The sequence below is a fragment of the Scyliorhinus torazame genome, chromosome 1, assembly GCF_047496885.1.
Source record: "Scyliorhinus torazame isolate Kashiwa2021f chromosome 1, sScyTor2.1, whole genome shotgun sequence".
Lineage (NCBI taxonomy): Eukaryota > Metazoa > Chordata > Chondrichthyes > Carcharhiniformes > Scyliorhinidae > Scyliorhinus > Scyliorhinus torazame.
This window is the reverse complement of record NC_092707.1, coordinates 242,140,136-242,166,195: the sequence shown is the minus strand read 5'-3', so window position 1 is coordinate 242,166,195 and position 26,060 is coordinate 242,140,136. Positions and strand designations below refer to the sequence as shown.

The window sequence follows — 26,060 nt, the reverse complement described above, 5'->3', positions numbered from 1 at the left end:
ACTCCAACGAGAGCATATTCAAATGAGCCTGACTGTTTACTTAAATATGCAAATCTGGGTCATGTTGTTATGGGCTACAGTGGGTATGAGAAAATTGGGCTTTGGGGTTATGGCAGTTGTCTGGGATGCGTTTTTTGAGGTTATGTTTGAGTGTCCTTGTTTTTAGGGATTAGGTCATGGGGAGGGGATTGGGAGGAGTGGAGCCTGGGCAGGGGCCTCCACACTAGCCAACGAAGGTGAGGCACCCCCAGTTAGAATAGTGACGTGGCATGCGAGGGGATTAGGGGGGCCGGTGAAGAGATCCAGGTTTTTACACACTTAAAGAGTTTAAAGGCCAACATGGTGATGTTGCAGGAGACCCATCTGAGGGTGAAGGAACAGGGGAAGCTTAGGAAATGTTGGATGAATCAGGTTTTCTGCTCAGGGTTTGATAGCAGGGCTTGGGGTGGGGGGGTGGGGGGAGAGAGGAGAGAGTAGCAGTATTGGTGGACAAGAGGGCGAGATTGCTGACGGAGAAGGTGGTGCCGGACCAGAGGGGCAGGTACGTGATAGTGATGGTGGCGCGAGAGGGGAGGTTGATGGCACCAGCGAGCATATAGAGCCCAACTGGGATGATGCAGGGTTCGTGAAGAGGGTGCTGCGTGCCATCTGGGATTTGGATACCCATGAGTTAATAGTAGAAGGGATTGGAATATGGTGCAGGGAGCAAAGCTGGACAGATCTCAGTCGTGCTCGCTGGCCAAGTCAGGGGGGCGGCGAAGGCGATGGCGGGGCACATGATGGGGATGGGAGGAGTGGACCCAAGCAGGTTCTTACACCCGAGAGAATGGGAGGATTCGTTTTTCTCCCCGGTACACAAGGTGTACTCGAGGATTGACTTTTTCATGGTGGGAAAGGTGCTATTGGCTGGGGTTAGGAGGTCGGAGCACTTTGCAAAGAGGAAGGAGTCGCAGGCAAGATTCGACCAGTTTTCCACAGGGAAAACGATGCACCAGTTGAGAAGGGTGAGAAGGGATTGTCAACGAGCATCGGGAGAAGGCAGGGCGTATGCTGGACAGCTAGCTCCGGAGGGAGATAGTTATGGTATGGGATAAGATGGGGAAGTTGGCGGTGGCCCCGAAGCAGATCAATAAAGTATTCAAGGCGTTTTTTAAGGATCTGTGTAGGTTGGAGCCATCGGGGGAGGACGGTATTTCGCACAATATTGGGGGTTTTGCATATGGATGTGGAGCCCAGTCCCCTAGAAACCATATTCGGGGTGTCAGACGGTTGCAGGCAGGAGCGGAGTGGATATTTTAGCCTTTGTCTCACTGATTGCTCATAGGTGGATCCTGTTGCAGTGGAGGTCAGTCTCTCCACCCTGTGCTTCGCGTGGCGGGGAGGCCTGCTGGAGTTTTTGACCCTGGAGAAGATGACGTTTGAGCTGAGGGGGGGGCGAAGGAGGGGTTCTACAATTCTTGGGGTTTGTTCATTATGCACTTTAAAAAAATAAATTGAGTATCCAATTCATTTTTTCCAATTAAGGGGCAATTTAGCATGGCCAATCCACCTATCCTGCACATCTTTTGGGTTGTGGGGGCGAAACCCACGCAAACACTGGGGAGAATGTGCAAACTCCACACGGACAATGACCCAGAGCCGGGATCGAACCTGGGATCTTGGTGCCGTGAGGCAACCGTGCTAACCACTTGTGAGTTGGTTACCGTTGACTGTTGGGGGGGGGGGGGGGGGGGGAATTGGGATGGGGGTTCTTAGTTTGAGTAGGATTGTTTCTTTTTATGCATTGTTCGGGTGGTTCTTGCTTTTTCTTTTGTATGGTGAAAATGATGAACATTTGTCGTACAAAAATATTTTAAAAGAAGATGTCACGAGACGTTACCAGCCTGGTAAATCTTGCAGAGATTTCTCGCGTGATTTACCGGCCGCATCGTGTCCTGAGTTGGGTGAGGCCATTTGATCGTGCCCCTGTTTTCAATTCTAAGTTAGTAGCATTTTTGCAGCTGATTAGGTGCTGTCAATAATCTCTATTGGTCCTTCTAGGTCTCTGGATTTTTAAATTTAATAGTAAGAGTACTATAAATGCAATAACCATTTTGAATGTAGGACATTGGGAACATAGGGGCGAGGGTGGTGTAGTAGTATGGTCACTGGACCAGCGATCCCAAAGACCCAGGGTAATGCTCTGGGGTCCCAGGTTCAAATCTCACCAAGACAGATGGTGAAATTTGAATTCAATAAAAATCTTGAATTAAAAGTCTAATTAAAAGATAATTGAAATTAAAAGATGACCATGAAACTATTGCTGATTGTCATTAAAAAAAAACATCTGGTTCACTAATGTCCTTCATGGAAGAAAATCTGCCGTCCTTATTGGTCTGGCCTTCATGTGACTCCAGACCCACACAATGATGTGGTTGACTTTTAATTGTTCCCCACTGAAATGGTCTAACAAGCCACTCAGTTCAAGGGCAATTAGGGATGGGCAACAAATGCTGGCTCAGCCAGCGATGCTCACATCCCAAGAATCAATTTTTTAAAAATTCTGCAAAAAAATTACAGTTAATGTCAACCCCTTGGGTGTCTGCAATCTAGAGGTTTGACATTAATTTCATTAAAATAGCGAAGGGAGGGAATTTAACTTTTTTAAATTGTGAAGGAGTTTGACCATGAGAATAGGAAAATATAGATTCATCTGCTTTTAAGATAAGGGGTCAACAATTTAAATTGTTATTATGAGAAATTGAGGAAAGGAGTTAAGAGAATATTCTTTACGAATGGAGCTGTCACAGCATGGTACATTTGTCAAATGGAGTAGCTGAGAAAAAAGCAATTACAATTTTCAAAGGCAAAGTGAGTATATATTTGAAGAAGAAGAAGAAACAAGGCTATCAACAAAGAGCAGGGTTGTGAGATTAGCTTTGGATTGTGTGTGATATGATCTGGGCAGACAAAAGGGGTCTGAATGGCCTCCTTCTCAATGGTACTATAGATTTCTGCCAAAGAATTTACAGAAGTTGTTCATTTCCAAGAAACTCCATATTATACAAACATATATTGTAAATAGTAAATTAAAAAGGAACAAACACATTATTTAGATAACTTATACAGACTGTATTTTCACTTTTACTAGGCATGGAGGAGGTCTTGTGGTGCAGTGGGTAGCATCCCTGCCTCTGGGCTTGCAGCTCCAGGTTCAAGTCCCATTCCAGGACTTGATGGCCTAGGAAGGGTGCATTCATAATGTGACCAAACAGGTATCGACTTTTAAATCGTTCCAAAATAAGCTGGGAGAGATTCTTTGGTCAGCTATGTGATGCAAAGAAATTGGAACCTCTACCATCACTATCCATAGTTCCAGCTGACAACATTAATGATGAATGTTGCCACAGCAACTCAGACACTGTGGGGGGCAGGCTGGGTTAGTTGGCTGGGTGGATGAATGGTGTGGATCAGATTGGCACCAACAGAACAGGGTTTAATTCCTGTTCCAGCTAAGGTACATTTGGGACTTGTATCCTTGCCCTAACCATGGTGGAGGTCATGGTGCTGTTGGTCAGATCTGCCTTTGGGCAGAGAATTCAAGAAGATGACAACATGGATTATCGTTCCAATGCAATATTCGCACCAGCGTTCCTCCCAGCCATTCTGATTTATCTTTCTCCTCACAGTGGCCGGATAGCCATATCAGTAGCTGCAGAAATACCAAGCCATCTACAAAAGAAATTCCCTTTTCCCAGCAAAATCTTATCTCTATATATCTTACATTAGAATGAAAAGATTTCTCTATAAAAGGTCAAACTGTATTCCTGCAAAGATTGATTTTTTAAAATGGCATGCTTCTGTACTTGACAGGTTGAAAAAATGTGGTTTCCTTTTTTACTCGAAAAGGATAGCTAATAAAGCAAACTCTGAAGTCTTTGTAATTTCCATGACAGGTTCTTCTTAGTGTATGTGCTGTTAAATTATTCCACCTTATTACAAGTGTCAAGTCTAATTACATAGGAGTAAAAACACATTTTCAATGCCATCTTTTTTCTGACAAGCACGTCTGCCTCTTATTCTTCTATCCTGAGTAATAAGGAGCCATCCATAATTAAGGTATTTACAAGTATTACTTTATCCCCTCTCCTAAAAGAAACCTGCAACAGTGGAAATTGTGTTTATCTGGAACTTTAATCACAGCTCATCACGCACAATATGTGTTGTGAACATGTTAATGATCAGACCCAAACTTAACAGTGAAATATATGGGAAATTAAATTCTCCATATTTGACAAGGTGATACCATATTCACAGTATTCCGCAATCCTGCGTAGCCTTAATATGAACTCCGCAACGGATTCCCCTGGAGTCCTCTTGCGGTGTGAAACTGGTAACATTACACCATCATTGATGGGGTTGGGTTAAAATGTCTTCCCACCAAAGTCACAAGCTCATCAAACGTTTTTGTGTCTGGTGCGGCTGTGTACGTAAGGCTTCTCATCATCCCAAACATATACGTGCCACAGGCAAGTAAATGACCACCTGGTGGTCGTTTTTGGTTATTTGCCCGGAAGAAGTACCACATTCTTTGTGCATATTAGTTCCAATCCTCCAGCGTAGCATCAAATACATCCAAATGTACGAAGAGGCACGGTGCAACAGGAAAAAATACTTCCAACCTGTATCCAACAAAAGTCCAGGGAGGTGTCATCAGCAGTGTAGACAGCTATCTAATTGTAACCCTCGAAGAGTCCAGCACGAGTTTGTAGAGTCAAACAGAAAGTAAATTTTATTTACAATAATATTTACACAGCACCAACAGTTCACTATGGGTTATCTCTCTAGTCAGTACCACACTGGCCAGCTCTATTTATACAGCTGAAAGGTTAATGATTGCCCTGTTACCGTCATTGGGGAAGCTCATATTCTTGAAGAGTCACGGGGTAGCCAAATCCTGTCTTTTTTACGGTCTTGTGGAGTCTGTCCCCCATGTCTATGTTGAGTGTTTCAGGCTGCACCTCCTTTTTAGTTTCTTGTCCATCCTTTTGTTGAAGTTTTGTTCGCACTTCAGCTCCTGATCTACGGGCACCTGGTGCGGGAAGGGGCAGGGAAGATGAAGGACCTCTTTGCTAACCTGCTCCTCAGCCTGGCGAAACTCGCCCATAACAGGTCCAGGCAGCAGGCAACCGAAGGGGCCGTCCGGCCGGACTGACTGCCCCCCTTCCGCGGCCATGTTCACAGCTGGGTGTCCCCGGAGAGGGAGCATGTGGTGACCACGGGCACCCTCATGGCCTTCCGTGCCCGGTGGGCACTGAAGGGGTTGTATAGCTTAATCAACCCCTTTAATCACATTTTGATTCGATGTTTGGCAAGTTTTCGTTGCTCTTTGTTTATCTTGGGCCGTGCCGTTACCATGAGCGGCCTCTTTTAATTTGTCCCTGAGTTTATTTCTGTTAGTATTTTAAGTTGATTGGAACCTAGGAAAGTTCATGGGGTAACCAATTGTCCCCATCCAATAGGATCCGGACAGGTTATAATACCTATTTTTTAGATGTCCCACAGCACATAGAATTCTGAAAAGAGCATGTGATTGTCCTGTTGTCATGCCTCTTCCTCTCAAAATAGACAACAGTAACCACCCATGCTTTCCTTCTCATCATTTATCCCCAACCTCACAACCACCATTATCCACCTCTCCATTGTATCCAAACTGCCAGATTGTTTGGCTGATATCAAGTACTAGATTGGCAGAAATTTATCGAATTAAATATCGAGAATAACAAAGCCATTGTCTCGAGTCCCTGCTACAAGCTCTGTTCCATATCCATTGACTTTATCCCCCTCCTTGGTGACTGAATGAGACTGAACCTGACCGTTTTCAACTTTGATGCCACATTTAATCCTGAAATGAGTTTCTGACCATATATCCCCACCATCACTATGACTGCCTATTTCCTCATGATTTCCTTCAGAGATCCTCATCCATATCTTTGTTACCTCTAGACTTGACTCATCCTATGTACTCCTTTCTGGCCTCCCATGTTCTACCTTCTAGAAGCTTACGGTCATCCAAAACTCTGTTGCCTATGTCCTTACTCACACCAAGTCCAGTTCATCCATCAAACCTGTGCTCACCGATCTACATTGGTCCCAGTTAAGCAAAGTGGTGATTTTAAAATTCTCACCCGCATTTTCAATTCCCTCCAATGTTTTGCTCTTTCTCAACTCTAATCTCCAGGATATCTGCATTTCTCCAATTCTGGTCTCTTGCACATCCCCAATTATAATCCCTCCACCATTGGTGGCCATGCCTTCAGATACTAAGGCCCGAAGCTCAGGAATTTCCTCTTGAAAACTCTCCATCTTTACTCCTTTTAGACCTCTTTGACTAATCTTTTGGTCTTTTGCCATAATATTTCTTCCTTAATTAGGAAGGAACTCTACTAACAGCTCATTGATCACAACACTTGATGTATATGGTAGGCACAAGAAATTTTAAAGATTCTCACCAGATCCTCTTTGCACAATGCTCCAAAACGAAGCAGTCTTATGGTGCAAGGTGTGCTTTAATGGTTCTATTGTTATAAATGGGCTCTTATAATATTATCTGAACTTAACTCCCAATTTTTAATATATCAGTGCGCATCATAGGTGCAGGAGATAACTTCTGTTTATCATGATATTAGTTGCCAGAATGTTATTCTGGAATTTTCTGGCAGTTAATCTCAGGCACATAATGGAGTACTTTTTAAAATCTATTTAAGAGGAATTTGAAAAAAAAGGGAAATACCTGGTTCAAAATCATCTAGATCAGCTACTGAGATGGATGAGAGTAAATGTAACCATCATTTTAATGTGGACAGAATATTAGCTCAGTTGTTGGTGAATCCGATATCATTCTCAAGGAAAAACACTTAAGTAACCAAACCATACTAAGGTAACGCGTCATTTGATATGGACAATTGATTTTTTTTTGTTGTTGTGCATCTTGGTGAACAGATATTGATAAAGAAGGATGTTGATGTCCGTGGTCTCCTCAAACAGAATTAAAGCATTTGACTAAATCAATAAGCTGTCTTCCACTACAGAAAAATAAACTCCTGGGCACAAAGTCACCTACACGTTCATGTGTGCTTGTTTCTTTCTATGTGTGCTTCGTACAGCAGCAAAGACATAAAGGTCAAATTACTTCAAAGATTTCAAACACCAAATGGATTTAATTCTTCATACTTTATTTTATTTAGACTGCTAGCTTGACTATATTGAGCTCAAAATATTTAAAGACCAACTCTGAGAGCGTGTTATAAACAGAAGGAAAGAACTGGAAGAAGCCTGGACTATTGATACAGGGAACATGAATTTAAACCCTACCATGACAATTATATTGTTTTAACCTAGAAATCAAAGACTAGCATCAGTAAAATAGAAAAGTGATTCAGCCGCTTTCAAATTGTCGTAAAAGAAAATTGGTCCATTAATAAGACAATAAGACATAGGAGCAGAATTAGGCCATTTGGCCCATCAGGTCTGCTCTGCCATTCAATCATGGCTGATATGTTTCTCATCCCCATTCTTCTTCCTTCTCCCTTTCTTATTCGAGAACCTATCTATCTTGGTCTTAAAGACACTCAGGTGACTTGACTCCACAGCCTTCTGCAGCAGAGTTCCACAGATTCACCTTTTGGCTGAAGAAATTCCTCCTCATCTGTTTTAAAGGATTGTCCCTTCAGTCTGAAGCTGTGCCCTCAGATTCTCGTTTCTCCTACGAGTGGAAACATCCTCTCTACTTTCACTCTATCAAGGCCTTTATGGAATGCTCTTTAGGGAAAGAAATCTGCCATCCTTCCTAGTTTGGCATCAGTATGACTCCAGTCCCAAACCAAGGTGGGTAACTGCCATTTGAAGTGGCTTTGCAAGCCATTCAGTAGTATTGCTACAAAGTTAGTAACCATCAATATCTTTTCAGGACAACTAAAATGCTGACCTTGCCAGCTACGCCAATATTTTGAGAATAGAACATAGAACATACAGTGCAGAAGGAGGCCATTCGGCCCATCGAGTCTGCACCAACCCACTTAAGCCCTCACTTCCACCTATCCCCGTAACTCAATAACCCCTCCTAACCTTTTTTTTGTCACTAAGGGCAATTTACCATGGCCAATCCACCTAACCTGCACGTCTTTGGACTGTGGGAGGAAACCAGAGCACCCGGAGGAAACCCATGCAGACATGGGCAGAACGAGCAGACGCCGCACAGACAGTGACCCAAAGGGGAATCGAACCTGGGACCCTGCCGCTGTGAAGCCACAGTGCTATCCACTTGTGGTACTATGTGAATGAATAATGAATAATTAAAACAGAAATCCACAGGACTTAATTTTAGGGGAGTCATTAAAATCCCTCAGAATTCACCCAGTCCATAACACACTCCTCCTTATCTTTATAAAATGTAACATTTAATCTTTAATATTAAACATTGTCAAATTTAGCTCCCCTGATGGCTCACCTTAAAAAAAGTTGCAAATAACAGAGTCACACAGACCATAAAATACGAAGTTTGCGTCTCAGTGTGTGCTGAATTTGTTGCATTCAGAGGAGAAAGGAGCATGACCCTACAGTTAGCTTCAAAATTTCTCGTTGAAGAAAACTTAGGTTACCTCTGATGGACTCTTCCCCCCAGTAAAAGAGCTTGCCGACATTCACTATCTTGGCTCATACTGGGAGGATTGTTCGGAAATTGAACTGAAATGAAATGAAAATCGCTTATTGTCACAAGTAGGCTTCAACAAAGTTACTGTGAAAAGCCCCTAGTCGCCACATTCCGGCGCCTGTTCGAGGAGGCTGTTACGGGAATTGTGGTGGGATGTGCAAACAGAAATGAATATCTTCAATGGAGGACCATGAGACCAGAAGACGTAGGAACAGAAGTAGGTCATTTGGCCCATTGGGTCTGCTCTGCCATTCAATGAGATCATGACTGATCTAATATAATCCTCAACTCCACTTTCCCACCTTATCCCCATAATTCTTGATTCCCTTACTGATAAAAATCGGTCTATCTCAGTCTTGAACAGACTTAAAAAATTTTTTTTTAGAGTACCCAATTCCTTTTTGTTCCAATTAAGGGGCAATTTAGTGTGACCAATCCACCTACCCTACACACCTTTGGGTTGTGGGGGTGAGATCCAGGCAGACATGGGGAAAATTGTTCAAACTCCACATGGACAGTGACCCGGGGTGGGGATCGAACCCTGGTCCTCGGCACCGTGAGGCAGCAGTGCTAACCACTGCGCATCCCCTAGTCTTGAACAGACTTAACAACACAGCCTCTACAGCTCTCTGCGGTAACAAATTCTGCAGTTTAATTACCCTCAAGAGAAAAATGTCCTCCTCTTCTCCGTCTTAAAATGATGCCCTCTGGTCCTAATCTCTCCAACCAAGGGGAAACAACCTCTCAGCATTTACCCTGTCAAGCCCCCTGAGAATCCTATATGTCTCAATAAGGTCACCTCTCATTCTTCTAAACTCCATCGAGTACAGTCACAACCTACTCAAACTCCCCTCATAAGAAAAGCCCTCCATATTGGGGATCAACGTAGTGAACGTTCTCTGGACTGCCTCCAATGCCAGTATATCTTTCCTTATATAAGGGTGCCAAAACTGTTCACAGTATTTCAGGTGTGGTCTTACGAGTGCCTTGTACAGTATTAGCAAGACTTTCCTATTTTTAAATAAATAAAATAAAATGGTTGCCTTTCCCAATCCTATTTTGCTCCCTCGTTTTCTCTAATGCTTCACCACTAACAATTCCCACTAGATCACAGGCCTGAAAAGAATTTTCCGTAAAACTATGCAAGAGTTCCTTGAGTGAGAAGAAAAATGGCTTTACTAGAAAATACACTACATTCTAAGAAGTTATTAGCAAATCTGTGATGATAGCGGAAGCAACGGTACACATTCTGAGCTGCTTAGCTAATTATATGTTGTATTTTGGATATTTGTTTGCAAGGAAATCCATTATAACCAATAAATGTTTGTGCAGTGCTTTACTTTTGTTATAGACCATGGGTGAGATTGAATGCCGCGCCCAATGTGGTGTTGCGACGAGGCCATTAAATCTCACGAGAGGCGTCTTGCAAGATTTGCGATGCTCAGAGATCTATCGAGACCTTGTGAGACGGCGAGATCCAGATTAACATATTAAACATTTAAATAAGTCTGCCCAATATTCTCCCAGGGCCGGGAACTAACGGCCTCACCTGGGAGGTCTTGCCATGTCGCCATTTAGCACTGGTCCACATAACAGCACCTGCAGTGAGGGGGTGTCTCCCAGGCCATCGGAGGCCCCTGGGTGGTTGGGCTTTGGGCAGGGTGGACCCTGGCACTCCTGCTACCACCTGGGAACCTTGGCACTGCCATGCTGGCAGGGGCACTGCCAGGATGCCAGTGTCACGGTTCCCAGGTGCCAAGTTGCCCATGCCAGGGATCGGGCCTGGAGGTGCCCTGCCATTCAGAGATGGGGTGAAGGGGCTCGAGGATCCCTCAAGAGGCAAGTTGGGACAGTCCAGAGGCTGCGGTGGGAATGCCGAGGGGGTTGTCAGTGCAGGAAATGAGGTAAGAAAATAACAGAGTCCCGTTTGATAGCAGGGTTGTTCTTGGGGTTGCAGGCACTATAGGCACCCAAAACAGGACTCTATTGTTTGGGTGTTAAATCACACTCTTTGTTTCTAATAGCAGATCTAAAGACTACATACACAACAATAAAATATGAATTACATTTTTCGACGTGCTCTGCAAACCATTCTTAGCATAAGCAAGGCTCAAAATAGGCAAGTCTAAGATGAAAATAAGTAATTGTCAGCTTCACAACGGAGTGTTCCCTAAGCATTCCGTGCTCCTTAAAATCAACTGGGATTAGGCCATTACTTCTTATCTTAAGGGCCCCAAAACAAATCATCCTTGTAAAAACAAAGAATGCCTGTGAAATGCTGGAATAGAGTTTTAGTTTTCATGACCAGTGAAATCTTTGATAATAAATCAGTTCACTTCTCGACAGAACATCCACCTTTTTGGCAATTTTCCTGTGAATACAGTAGCCTTTTGGCTTTTCCCACAGCAGAAATGATTGTACATGCATATCATGGATGCCTTTGGACCGTAGATGACAATTCAACTGCAAAAACCTGACTTTGAAAGATAGGGGACTGGATTCTCCGTTCCTGATGCTAAATGCCGATGCCAACGGAGGATCCGTGGGGCGTGATTCTCCGATCGTGGGACTCAGTGTCCGCGCCGTCGTGAACGCCATTGCATTCCACGACGGCGCGAAATGGGCGCGGGAACGCGCCGGCTCCGCGCAACATGGTGCGGGTGTTCTGGGGCCGGACGCACAACAAAGTAGGCCCCGGGGGGGGGGGGGGGGGGGGGGGAAGAGGCCAGCCCGCCAATTGGTGGGCCCCAATCGCGGGCCAAACCCCATCGGACGCCCCCCAAACCTCCCCCCCTCCCCAGAGGTCGCCCCCCCGACCCTTCGCACAGAGCTCCTGCCGGCAGCGACCAGGTGTGGACGCCGGCGGGACTCTGCTTTATCCGCGCGGCTGCTCGGCACATCCGGGCTGGGGAATCAGCGGCACAGCCTCGTACAGCGGCCCACGACCGGCAGCGCGTCAAACGCCCCGGCGCAAATGGCGGTGATTCTCCGCACCTCGGAGAATCGCGCGCCGGCGTCGGGGCGGCATGACGCGGTTGCGGCGATTCCCTGGCCCGGCGCGGGGCTTGGAGAATCGCGCCCATGGTGTTTCACGACGGGAATATTGGCGTGAAACCCTCACCGATTCCGCTACCGGTGAGGGTCTAGCACCAGCGCTATGTGAAACACCCGCGGAATGCGCGGAAAATGGTTGGCGAATCGCCGGGATCCGTGCTGCACATGACAAGCTGCAGCCGCGTGCATGTCTACACCCCACATAGGCGCCGGCCATGCTGGACTGCTTACCAGTCCACCCCGACCCATAGTCCACCTCCAAGCCACCCCCACCACTCCCCCCAGCCCTGGCGGGAGCCCCTCAGCCAATGGCACCGATCTCGGCTGAGTGTGGCAGCGTGGACACTATCCGCACACCCTCTCTCTCCCTTTCCCCGCGCACCCAGCACGCCAGGCACCCGACCACTGGGACCACATGTGGCCCACGCCGTCAGGAACTCGGCCCATCGGAGGAGGAGGATCGTGGGTGGGCCGGCCAAGGACATTCCAGCGAGGTTGTGACTGCGCGCTGCCCGATGATGCCGATTTGGAGGGGGTGGAGCATCGCGACCCGGCATCAAACCAGCGCCTGCCGTGATTTCGGCATCGGGAGCCATTCGCCGCCCAATCGCTGTTCCCGATTTCGGTGTTGGGTCACGGAGAATCCAGCCCATGCTATTTAAATACTGTGGGAAAGAAATTATATCCAAAATTTAAATTGCACCATTCAAAGCTTTTATTTAGCCATTACCACAAAAATATTTGAAGCATCATTGAGGAACTGCAAGTTAATAACATCTCAAATTTCATTACAGTGGCGAAAACAAGATTTTAGGAATGTTAGAACAGGAGTAGGCCAATCAGCCTCTCGTGTTTGCTCTGTCACTCACTCACATCATTATGGAACTATAGCTTTATTCCATCTACCCTTCTTGATGTTGTAACCTTTAATAGTTTTCTCAACATCTATCACTAAAATCTATCATTCAATTTTAGATTTGCAATTGGCTTAGCCTCGGTAGCATTTTGGGAGAAAAAGAATTCCAGATTTTCCCCACCCTTTGTGTGAAGAAATTATTCCTGATGTCATACATGAACAACCAGCTCCAATTTTAAAATTATGCCCATTTGTTTTGGAGTCCTTCACCAGAGGAATTAGTTTCTCTTGACCCTATCAATCTACTATCTAAAACATGAAGAACTGTGAAACTACTTTTATTCTCAAGTACAATGGGCTGGATTCACAATCGGCGGGATTCTCCATTTCGCCGGCAGCGCACTCCTGCCCGTTGATTTCCCAACAGCGTGGGGGTGCCCACAATGGGAAACCCCATTGGCCGGCTGCCAGGATGTTGAATTTCACTGCTGGTGGGGGTGCGCCGCACCAAAAAACGGATGCGGCGGGACGGATAATCCCGCCCAATGTATTTTATTCTCAAGTACATTAAAATGTCAAATTCTAAGATAGGAGGTGCATGAGGGTGAGTTGGGGAGGAAAGGAATTATAGGCATGGTTGAAATAAATACACACAACCCCACACAGCATGACTCATCACTAACAAAAAGGGGCTTGAAATAAACATATCCACAATAGTAACTTTGCTCTTCATGAAAACCAGATTACAGCTATTTTTATTTTTTGTATGTTTCATCATTTTTGCCACTGCCACCTTTTCCAATTACAAGACTGGAGCAGTGAAAAAGAAAATCCAAGAGGGGTGATTTACAGAACTATCTTGTGATGTGTTAGCTATACAAAACCAAGCGAAAAAGCATGAAATATGCAGCTTACCAGTGTTTTCGAAAGGCAATGTCCAATGTAACTTTTTTATACCTTATTCAGTATTGGCAACTAATGGCATGAAGGCCTGTTGGAATAAATCAGCTGTAGAGAGAAGGTGTCTCTGCCGTAATACTTTTTGTTATAATTAAGAGTGTGCGCTTAGGTCTCAGATAGTTTTATGCACAGATAATTGCGCGCACAGTTTATACTTGATCGTTTTTTTACTTTTAACGGAAGCTTAAATGCATTACAAAATTGCAAATGGTGCTGTAAAGTACACAAGATCCTCATCAGAGGCTAAACTGTCATTTCAAATGATTAATTAAAATTTAATGAATTAAAAGTAAAGTTTGAGTAAACTTAAATGAGCCTTAACTGGCTCAAACAGTGAACCAGGATGTTAAACATGAAGTGGAACAATAATGCTTGAAAAGGTTCCTTACCTAAAACTCCGCTAGGCTCAATGGGATACTCCAGGATGGAAGTAGCTGGTGCCAGTGTGTAAGGATAGTCATAGGGAGCATAGATTAGACCGGCTTCAGGTGCAGGAGGCACTATTGTAGTTGGATGAGGCGATCCATTAGGCATGACCGTTGCTGTTTGTATTTGCCTAATTAGAGGCATAATAGTTGGACCAGCTGGTGTTGGAGCTCTCAAGGCAGCTGATTGTAGAACTGATGTGGGTCCAGTAATAATCCGTGGAGCTTGGGCTGTCGCTGCAAGAGAAAAGGCAAGGGCAGCTACAGTAAGCGAAGGAAATTCATAGTGAAGGTGCGGATAGAACGGTGTGTCAGGAAAAGGAAAAGTGGGAAATGGAGGAAAGCCAAAAAAGCAGGTGGAATGAAAGAAAAATGAAGAAGAAATCATTAGTACAAGCAGTGATATTTTGCATTGCTAAAGCACATCTTTAACTAAAAACCAAACCAACTTCCAATCAAACTCAAATCACATCAACTAAAAACATAAACTGAAAAACTCAAAATCCAATTGTAAATAAAAGTCAGCAGTGAACTAACACATCAAAGTCACATTATATAAAGGTATAATGAAGCTTAGCTGAGACAGAAATTTGCATTTTATCCAAGAAAACTAGCAAGGCTTTTCATTATTCAAAAGTCAAAATCCAACATTTCATTCACAGTATTTTCATGCACCCCAGCCAACCCCCATGCTACAATTCAAAGAATCCCAGTTGAGCTCTCCCCAGTGCCCTCATGAAATATTATTTATTGATAATATTTACCCCTCAACCATCATCTAAAATGCAAAATGGCTTCCACTTTTCTTACATTACAACAATGACACTTTAAAAGTACATAATTGATTTTAAGGAATTTGGCAAGTCCTGACATCATAGTGGACTCGAAACAAATGCCAGTCTTTCTTTCATTAGGCAAAATGTTCTGGAGAGTCCATTTTCTAAAATTCAGTATGTGTAACCATGGATGTCCTTGCCCAATGCAGTCTCCATTAATATCCCTATATTCTGGTTTATAGCAGTTCAAAATACTATTGCAGTGGTATATGAATAGATTTCATCCAACAAAAGAACTGGCACAGACACAATGACCTGAACAGTTCCATGTTTGTGTTGCACACATCCATGTTTCAATAAACTGTTGTAGTACAGATGCTTAGTAATGTGGCCAGTCTTATTACAAATGAAGAAGAGCATCTTCTTCTAGACGTAGGCCAGATACTTGTCAGAAATTATTGCAAAGGTGTCCAATTACCATCCTCCTTCAAATATCGGTGACCTAGACTTGTCAGATTTGTATTCAAGCAGGGAATTTTTCAATATTGACCTGATAAAATTGAATCCAACAGCCAAGGACATGTAGCTAATTACATTGCAATATCCTTTCAAAGCTAGTGTATATACTACATGTTTTGATGTACCATGCTCCAGAAAATCCTAGCAGCCTCTCTGCATGCAGACCCCAAATTCCTATGTTTTGCTTTCCAATATTTTGAGACCCCAATATGGGAGAGATAACTGAAGAGGGAAATTTAAAAAAAGTTGTCCATTTACAAAATTAGTGAACAATGGTGTTGTACAATCATATACTTGGGGGAAAAAAAAATGGCCAGGCATTGGTAAAAAAACATTTTTTTTTAAATGGCGTGGCGGGGGGGGGGGGGGGGGGGACCTGCAGCAGTTCTTAACGCTCAAGAAAGTTCGAGTTAAGGGGAGGATGGAAGGGTTCTACAACTCATAGGCTTTGTTCATCATGTATTTCCATGAATTGGATGACATCGAACATTAGCGGGGGAGGTTTGGAATGTCTAAGGTATTGATGATTCTTTTTCATTAGTGTTTTGTATTCAAAATGTTGGGAGTTGTTGAGGGTGGGTGGAATAAGGGGATTGTTGGCTAGGGGATTGCCATTGTATTTGTTGTTATTGTCAATTACATGTTGCTGTGAACTTGATAAAAATGTGAAAAAGGAGAATAAAAATATTTTTTTAAAAATGCAATTACATTCTATCCGCAGAAATTGTAAATGGCAAAAATGCCTATGCAATTACATGGGCTGGATTCTCCATTCGAGAGACTACGTTCTCTTGCTGGAGTAGAATTGCTTTTGGTCTGCACCGGGCACAACAGGTGAATCCCGCGAGAGCCCAAAATTGGGTTCTACGCCAAACACTGGGGTGATCCAGTTAATGATATTTAAATGAGCCATTAGGGCCCCCCGCCCCCAGGTGTAAGCAGCACGTGGGAGTCAACCACCGCCCCTGCAAGACCTCAACCAGGTGCTGTTTAGCACTGGTTTTCACAAACATGGACAAAGCGTGATGGCACCACAAGGAGTCTCGCAGGCCGTTAGAGAACCCCCCGGTGTTCGGGAGCGGGGCTGGTTAGTACTCTGCCACTCACCCAGGCTCCTTGCCACCTGCCAGGGTGCCAGGCTGACACTGCCAGGGGCCTTGCTCATGAGAGGAGGGGGGGGGGGGGGGGGGGGGGTGGGGTCGAGAGGCCAAGGGAAGATTGGGGTGGTGAAGGAGGGTGGTCCAGAAAGTAGGGGGTTGTAGAGACCAGGGCTGCCGTTCAAAATGGCGCCTGATCTGCAGGGAGCCATTCCTACTGGTGAGCTTAGCTCATCAGTGCAGGGAAAGAGCCTCAGTGTTCGCTCGACAGGGTGAAACTTCCCAAGGCCACGAAGACAGCGAAGTGTCGGTGAATAATGGGGTGAATCTTGGCGCTGCTGCCGGCACGCAACACCCCACCAAAAAGTGGATATACATTTATTTCCGCTGAATTGCACCCGATAGAATACTGGTATTGGGCTGCCCGCTCAAAATGGGGTGAGGGGGTCTCTGACATCGGGTCGGGGGTTCTCTGAAAGGGGAGATCCGGCCGCAGGCCCCCCCTACAATGCAAATTCTGCCATTCCCCCGCTGACAGGTTGGCCAACCTCCTCCTTACCAGCACAGGAATTACAGATCACATTCACCCCCCCACATAACTCATGCGTGGGGGTGACTCGACCCCCCCTTCAGACACCCCCCCCCCAATCATCAGTCACTCCTGCCTGGAAGTTAAAGAGCAGACCAGGCAGAAACAGTGAGAAATCACCTTTCACTTACCAGTGCCTTAGATCTGCTGCCTCATGTTAAGTAATGGGCTAAGAGACATTCCAATTAGTTGACTCATTTATGTTAAGTATCCAATAATTGACACTAATATGTAAAGAGGCTTCAGGTGGCCTTTGTGTCAGGTGATGTGAAGATAGAGTTTTGTGCAGTGTCTGTTAAAGTGAAATAAAGGTGTTTGTAAAAAGGAGCAGTACCTTTGACTCTTTATACAACAGCAGCTAAACGTCTAACAAATGGTAGCAGAGGATGTTTGCTGTGCAAATGTGAAGGGTTGAAACATACAACTTTTCTAGACCAAACCAAGGAGTGATCGAGAAGAAAAAAAGAAAAGAAGATATATGGCTGAACCTAGGATAAAGAAGGCCGGATATGACTACACCCCTTATTTTCTGAAAGGGGATCGTACGGCCAATGGAGAAGTGCAGTAGTTATGTGGAGTAAAGTAACTGCCTTGTGAAAGAGAAAACAAGGTATGGCATTGGCTCTTTCTCTACCTTATGCCAGTAAAATCCAAAGCAAAGTGTTTTCTGATCTGGAATTGGAAGAGTTAGACTCAGAAGAAGGTCTGCAGACTTTATTACGTTATATGGATAAGATTTATAAAAAGGACGACTTATTAAGTGCATATGGTCGGATTTTGGCAGGTTCCGGAAAATAGAGGATTTCTCCATTGAAGACTATATAATGGAATTTGTCAGACTATATAAAAGGCTGCAGAAACACAACCTGGAATTTCCACAGTCTGTGTTGGCTTTTAACTTACTTGTCTGTGCTTGAGTGAGCAACATGGACAGGCTCCTGGTTTTGACAGGAGTTCAGTTTGCGGATAAGGATACCTTATTCGATCAGATAACAGAAGCTTTAAAAAAAAGTTTAAGGACATAAGAACTAGGAGCAGGAGTAGGCCAAATGGCCCCTCGAGCCTGCTCCGCCATTCAATGAGATCATGGCTGATCTTTTTTGGACTCAGCTCCACTTTCCGGCCCGAACACCATAACCCTTAATCCCTTTATTCTTCAAAAAACTATCTATTTTTATCTTAAAAACATTTAATGAAGGAGCCTCAACTGCTTCACTAGGAATTCCATAGATTCACAACCCTTTGGGTGAAGAAGTTTCTCCTAAGCTCCGTCCTAAATCTACTTCCCATTATTTTGAGGCTATGCCCCCTAGTTCTGCTTTCACCCGCCAGTGGAAACAACCTGCCTGCATCTATCCTATCTATTCCCTTTATAATTTTATACATTTCTATAACACCCCCCACATCCTTCTAAATTCCAACGAGTACAGTCCCAGTCTACTCAAGCTCTCCTTGTAATCCATCCCTTCAGCTCTGGGATTAACCTAGTGAATCTCTTCTGCACACCCTCCAGTGCCGGTACGTCCTTTCTCAGGAAAGGAGACCAAAACTGAACACAATACTCCAGGTGTGGCCTCACTAACACCTTATACAATTGCAGCATAACCTCCCTAGTCTTAAACTCTATCCCTCTAGCAATGAAGGGCAAAACTCCATTTGCCTTCTTAATCACCTGTTGAACCTGTAAACCAACTTTTTGCGACGCATGCACTAGCACACCCAGGTCTCTCTGCACAGCAGCATGTTTTAATATTTTATCATTTAAATAATAATCCCTTTTGCTATTATTCCTACCAAAATGGATAACCTCTCATTTGTCAACATTGTATTCCATCTGCCAGGCCCTAGCCCATTCACTTAACCTATCCAAATCCCTCTGCAGACTTCCGGTATTCTCTGCACTTTTTGCTTTACCACTCACCTTAGTGTTGTCTGCAAACCTGGACACATTGCACTTGGTTCACAACTCCAAATCATCTATGTAAATTGTGAACAATTGTGGGCCCAACACTGAACCCTGAGGGACACCACGAGCTACTGATTACCAACCAGAGAAACACCCATTAATCCCCACTCTTTGCTTTCTATTAATTAACCAATCCTCTATCCATGCTACTACTTTACCCTTAATGCCATGCATCTTTATCTTATGCAGCAATCTTTTTGTGTTTCTGGGGAAACATTCAATTCCGATGGCTCTGATGACCCAAATAGGTCAGTCTGCAATAAAGCAGAATATGGAAGATACACTACTAACAGGATGGCGAAATCGCACGGCTACTAACAGGATGGCGAAATCGCACGGCTACAAACAGGTTCCAAGACTATAGAAGGAGATTGGGACCCGGAAATTATGAAGACAGAAACCCAGTCAGAACGTACAATAGGAAGATGAATCCCAGAAATGCCCGGGGTATGATAAATCGATGTGACTCTCAATACCATTCTGCTTTCAACTATCCAACACGTTATAATAGTGTTTGAAGCGACACGTGACAAGGAAGAGTCAGAAGAGGAAAAAGATAGTGACCAGAAAGAAGGCATTGTCCTATTAACAAGCGGTTTTATGCAGGTAATGAGGGTGTTGGTTGCAGAATCCTTCAATTATGCTGTATTGGACAGTGGCTGCACATCTACTGTGTGTGGAATTGACTGGTTAAAATGTTACCTGGATTCCTTGAATGCTGAAAATCATAACAAGGTTAAGGAATTTGGAAGTTCCACAAGTTTCAGGTTTGGGGATGATAATACACTGAAATCGCTAAAAAGAGTGGTGATCCCTTGCAATATTGCCAGAGTGAATCAATACATTAGCATGGATGTTGTATCAAGTGAGATACCTTTGCTTCTGAGAAGACCGTCAATGAATAAAGCACACATGAAACTGGATATGGAACAGGATAAGGAAAGACGGTGGACTTACAATTTACACAGTCGGGACACTATTGTATTCCATTACTGACAAATAATATTTCAAGTACAGTTATTAAGGATGTGTTAATGGCAGTTGAAAATGGGACTTAAGCTGATAAAAAAGCTTGTTGTATTAAAACTGCATAGGCAATTTGTGCATCCGTCTCCTCGGAGGCTGAAAATTTTATTAAAGGATGCAGGGGTAAGGGATGAAGACTATACTAAACTGACAGAACAGGTTAGTGATTGCTGTGAAGTTTGGAGGAAGTACAGAAGGACACCAGCACGACCGATAGTAATCCTACCTTTGGACAGAGATTTTAACGACATTGTGGCCATGGACCTTAAAATCTGGGATAAAGCCAATAATATATTTATTTAGCATTTTGTAGATTTAGCAACCAGTTTAGTCAATCAATGATTGTACAAAGTACAGAAAAGAGAGTAATTCTGGATCAAATCGTGGAAAAATGGATAGGGACAGAAATGGGCCCACCGGCAAAATTCCTTACGGATAATGGGGGAGATTTTGCTAATGATGAGTTTAGGGATATGTGTGAAAACGTGAATATCACAGTTATGAATATAGCTGTGGAAAGCCCATTTAGTAATGGTGTGTGTGAAAGAAACCCTGGGCGAAATTCTCCGGAAACGGCGCAATGTCCGCCGACTGGCGCCCAAAACGGCGCAAATCAGACGGGCATCGCGCCGCCCCAAAGGTGCGGAATGCTCCGCATCTTTGGGGGCCGAGCCCCAACATTGAAGGGCTAGGCCGGCGCCGGACGAATTTCCACCCCGCCAGCTGGCGGAAAAGGCCTTTGGTGCCCCGCCAGCTGGCGCAGAAATGACATCTCCGGGTGGCGCATGGGCGGAAATGACATCTCCGGGCGGCGCATGCGCGGGAGCGTCAGCAGCCGCTGACAGCATTCCTGCGCATGCGCAGTGGAGAGAGTCTCTTCCACCTCCGCCATGGAGGAGACCGTGGCGGAGGCGGAAGGGCAAGAGTGCCGCCACGGCACAGCCCGCCCGCGGATCAGTGGGCCCCGATCGCGGGCCAGACCACCATGGGGGCATCCCCCGGGGCCAGATCGCCCCACGCCCCCCGCAGGATCCCGGAGCCCGCCTGCGCCACCTTGTCCCGCCGGTCGGTAAGTGGTTTAATTTACGCCGGTGGGACAGGCATTTTAGCGGCGGGACTTCGGCCCATCCGGGCCGGAGAATTGAGCGGGGGGGGGGGCCCGCCAACCGGCGCGCCGCGATTCCCGCCCCCGCCGAATATCCGGTGCCGGAGACTTCGGCAACTGGCGGGGGCGGGATTCACGGCAGTCCCCGGCGATTCTCCGACCCGGCGGGGGGGGGTCGGAGAATGTCGCCCCATGTGGTAATAGATGACAAGCTCCAGAAAATGTTGGCAGATAGACCAAACTGCAAACTAAATTAGCTTTAGCATGGGTGGTACATGTAAAGAATTCATTGCAGATGGTTGGGGGCTATCAATTAGTGTTTGGTAGAAATCCTAAAATTCCGTCCAATTTAGATGACCAGCCTCCAGCTTGGGAAGGGACTACAATTAGCTCTGCCTTTGCTGAGCATTTAAATGCATTCCATAGCAGTAGAAAAGCTTTTTTGGAAGCAGAAGTCTCTGAAAGAATTCGCAGAGCTTTAAGACATAATGTACGGCCATCAAATACCATTTTTCCGAAAGGACAACTGCCAAAAGTTGGTACAAAATTGACATACTTGCATGAACAGTCTAGTCAATGGAAGGACGCAACTGTTATTAGTAGAGCAGGGAAGGCCACTGGAAACTATAAACATTGGATGAATGTACAGCATTCGGGGGAAGAAGTCAAGACAATGGATTGGGAACACGAAGTTCAAAAATGGAGGGCACAGAAACGCAGTGCCAGTTCAGATAGTACATCGGATAGTGAACAGGTCCACAGGAAAAGGTCGAGAAATATTGAAAGGACATCCCACAGCAGAAGGGAAAGATCAAGCAGTAGCAGTACAGAACGAGATACCAGGCAGGAGAGGGGACGTAGTTTATCAAGATCTCGGAGCATGAGTAAGACTACGAATACTGATAGGAGTAGAAGCCCACATGCACGTGAGATTTTGGTGGCTTCCAATAAATTAGATGAAAAAGTTATCAAAGATGCCAAACAGCAAGAACTGCATAGTTGGAGTGAATTTGAGGTATACACGGAAGTACTGGATAGGGGACAAAGTGTTCTATCCTACAGATGGATTTGCACGGAAAAGGTTCTTCTGGATGGAACTTATAAGGCAAAGGCTAGGCTTGTGGCAAGGGGATTTGAAGAAAACTTAGAATATCAGGATTTAAGGTAGATTCACCTACGGCAGGAAAGGTTATTTTAAAGATCTTCTTGGCTCGATTAGCCACAAAGGCATGGGAATGCAAATCTATAGATATAAAAGCTGCCTTTTTGCAGGGACATCAGCTACAGAGACATTTTTCTCTGTACTCCTAAAGAGGCAGCTAACACAGAAGGGGTACTCTGAAGTTGAACAAATGTGTATATGGATTAAGTGATGAGTCTAGAGTCTGGTATTTTTCAGTAAGGACAGTTTTATTAAAGTTAGGCTGTTGCCAGTTGAAAGCAGATCCAGCAATGTTTTACTGGCACCATAAAGGAAATCTTTCTGGTATCTTTATAATGCATGTTGATGATTTTTTGTGGGGTGGGACTAGTGATTTCGAAGCTATTGTAATCTCTAGTTTGAGGAAAAAATTCAGGGTTGGAAGTCAGGCTTCCGGTGCATTTAAATATATTGGACTGGAAATCGGACAGACTGCGTTTGGGGCAACTTTACGTCAGCAATCTTATTTGAAAAGCATCAGCCCAATAGCAATTAGTCATGGCCGAGTTTCACAAAAAGACGTAAAGTTTTCAAAGATGGAAAAAGAGCAACTGCGAAGTTTAATTGGGCAACTGAATTGGTTAGGTAGACAGACGAGACCGGACGTGAGTTTTGTTGTCTTAAAGTTGAGTACAAAAATGAATGATTCCAAAGTGGAAGACCTAATAAGAGCAAATAAAGCATTGGTCAAACTAAAAATGCAGGAGTGTGTTTTGAGGTTCCCAGTTTTAGGTGACCGTAGGCACTTGAAACTCTTAGTTTATAGTGATGCGTCCTATGCAAATTTATGTGATGGGGTTTCAAGAGCAGGAGGTTTTATAATTTTCCTTTTGGGGAACAATGGTAAATGTTGCCCTCTTGTGTGGGAAACAAAGAAAATAAGGAGAGTGATCAAAAGCACTTTGGCTGCTGAGACGTTAAGTCTTGTAGCGGCGGTGGATATGGCCTTTAAGATATCTCAGATATTGACAGAAATTTTGGGATTAGGGTAATATACCTATTGAATGTCACATTGACAATAAATCCCTGTGGGGAAAATGTGCACGCTACAAAAAGTGTCAATGAAAAAAAGTTAAGGATAGAAATCGCAAGTTTGAAGCAGATGTTGGACAGAGGGGAGATAGAAAAAATTAAATGGGTCGACAGTAGCTATCAATTGTCAGACTGTTTTACAAAAAGAGGGGCTAGTTCACAAACGTTTGGATATTGTTAATGAAGGGTGCCCATTTCTGTGACTGTTTTTTTTTCCCCCAAAAAAAGAGAAGGGAGGAAATTGCGTGTGTACTTTTTAGTTTCTTGTAATTTTGTTTTCATCTAATTATTTTTGTTCTCCAAGGAAGGGGAGGCTTAAGTAATGGGTTAAGAGTCATTCCAATTAGTTGTCTGATTTACGTTAAGTATCCAATAATTGACACATATGTAAAAAGGCATCAGGTGGCCTTTGTGTCAGGTGATGTGAAGATAAGAGTTTTGTGCAGAGTCTGTTAAAGTGAAATAAAGGTGTTTGTAAAAAGCAGTACCTTTGACTCTTTATACAACAGCAGCTAAACGTCTACGTCTAACACTTCAGACAGAAGTGTTGATGCAATAGCTGCTACAAGTGTCCTAGACTTCATAGAAAGCCAAAACACAGCACAAGCCATTAAACCCCCACAGATCCTTTCATCTGTGAGGCTTCTATTCATTTTCACAGAGAAATAGCTTTTAGGAGGCTGTAATTGACAGGGTAACAGCTTTAAGACAGCCATGTGCCTGGATTGTCTATTTTCATTTCTCTTCCCACTTAAATGTATCTCAAGTACCCATCTAACTATGATTGACAGCTCCTGACCAGATCAAAAGAAGTTACGTGCTTTCTGCTGAGGAAAAGAGGAAATGAAAGCACTTATCTCTTAGATGTTTACAAACATTGTGGTTAGCTTCAACGCAGGGTCTGATTGAGGGGGGGGGGGGGTTATGATTGGGAGAGTCTGATGCAGAGGTGGGCAGGATTTGTATTGGGGGAGGGGGCCTTCCAATGGACCTTGGGGGCAATTAGGTTACACACTTACCCCCTTGATCCACCGCATCAGGGCCACGCTTGAAAATACTTGCACCAATCCACGCCCACATGAACCCTGTCCAGAAGGACCAGACTATCACAGGGGCATGGAGGATTGGGCTTCCAGCCCAATAATCGGATCAAACATGTTCAAATGACCCATTTCCATCATCCCAGCAGTGCAGGGCATGTAGCTTGCTGCCGGGGAGTGGAGATTCGGTACGTTGGGGGCGCTAATCCCATTTTTAGCCTTATGCTCGATTCTCCGCCATATCAGGAACCCCCGAAGGAGAAGCAGGTGATAAGGAAGACGATAAAGAGAGTGGCTTGTTAGAAGATGCAGAAAATACATTCCTGGGTACCAGTAAGATGGAAGCGAACAAGCCCAAAGCAGATGCTGCTGGAGAAGATGTGATTCTTTAGACGAGACCTATCCATTACTTGTGACAAGTATTATCAGACACCGAGACTTTGATTGTTTGGTTACGATGAGCAACGACCGGCGGCGGAGAATCCACCCATGTCAGTAATGAAGTTAAGATATTCAGATAATTCATTTGCACATTAGGCTCGCTTCTGGCTGGCAGAAAACAGGGTATGCACAAATGGGTCCTTAATTGGCAGGATGCACACGGGATATAGGGTAACTTTATAAGGTGAATTCAAAATTGGCTTAGTTATAGGAGCCAGAGGGTGATGATAGAAGGCTGCTTTAGTAACTGGAAGCCACAAGGATCTGTTTTCCCCTATTGTTTGTCATTTATATAAACACAGATGACTCTGTGGAGGGTAGGATCAGTAAGTTTGTGGATGACATAAACATTGGCCAAGTGGTTAACAGTGAGATTGAGTGTCTTGGGTATATAGATGGGATGGTCAAATGGGCAGATAAATGGCAGATGGAATTTAACCCTGAAAAGCGTGAGGTAATACACTTTGGAGGGAATAATTTGACAGCCTCGGCTGGGAGACCTCACCAGGGCGCCATTTACTACTGGTGTACATCACGGCCAAAAAGTTTGCAGATGGATATCGATAGGTTACGTGAGTGGATAAAATTCTGACAGATTAAGTATAATGTGGGAAAATGGGAAGTTGTTCATTTTGGCAACAAAATTAAAAAACGGCGAGGTTCTCCGTAGCCCGATGCCAAATACGAGAATGGCGATCGGGCGGATATTGGCTCCGGAAGGCGAAATTTGGCAGGCGCCTGTTTGCACGGCTCTGTCCCCTCAAAATTGGCATCACGGGACGAGCGTGCGCAGTCGCAACCCCGTTGGAGCATCATCAGCCGGCCCACCCGCGATGCACCGCTTCCGATGGGCCGAGTTCCCGTCGGTGCGGGTCATATGAGGTCCCAGCGATCGGGAGCTTGGCCTGCGGCTGTGGACAGCGCCCAGCGCCATCACACTCGGCCGAGATCCGTGCCGTTGGCCGGCCGGCTTCTGCTAAGGCTATGGGGTCGGGGTGGGTGGGTACGCAATCCAGCACGGCAGGCGCCATACGTTCCGGCGCGACCAGTGCATGTGGGGGGGGGGGGGGGTGAGTTTAGGTGTGCGTGGCTGCAGCTTGTCAGCCCTGCACATGTGCGGCCCGGGACTCGCCAATTCTTCGACCGTTTTCCGTCCGTTTGGCGGGTGTTTCACACGGCGCCGGTGCTAGCCTCTCACTGGTACTGAAATAGGTGAGGGTTTCACACCGATTTTCCCGTTGCGAAACACCACGGATCCTGCGTTGGCATCGTCACGTAGCC

General features: G+C 44.9%; 1 protein-coding gene across 10 annotated transcripts in view; it reads right to left on the bottom strand.

The window, feature by feature from the left end:
• The window catches only part of LOC140419816 (KH domain-containing RNA-binding protein QKI), a 746,610-nt gene that overhangs the window by 16,712 nt on the left and 703,838 nt on the right, over nucleotides 1-26,060 (bottom strand). For 4 of the 10 annotated variants that reach the window (XR_011946033.1, XR_011946034.1, XM_072503853.1 and 1 more), the window contains exons 6-7: nucleotides 13,952-14,248; nucleotides 13,518-13,610 (exon numbers count right to left, since the gene is read on the bottom strand). Coding sequence is in view for 8 of the 10 variants with exons in the window: in XM_072503853.1 (XP_072359954.1) it covers nucleotides 13,561-13,610; nucleotides 13,952-14,248 (347 nt within the window). In the remaining 2 variants the exon portion in view is untranslated. The remainder of the gene's footprint in view (nucleotides 1-13,517; nucleotides 13,611-13,951; nucleotides 14,249-26,060) is intronic. The other 6 variants (XM_072503835.1, XM_072503893.1, XM_072503900.1 and 3 more) reach the window with 3 other exon arrangements.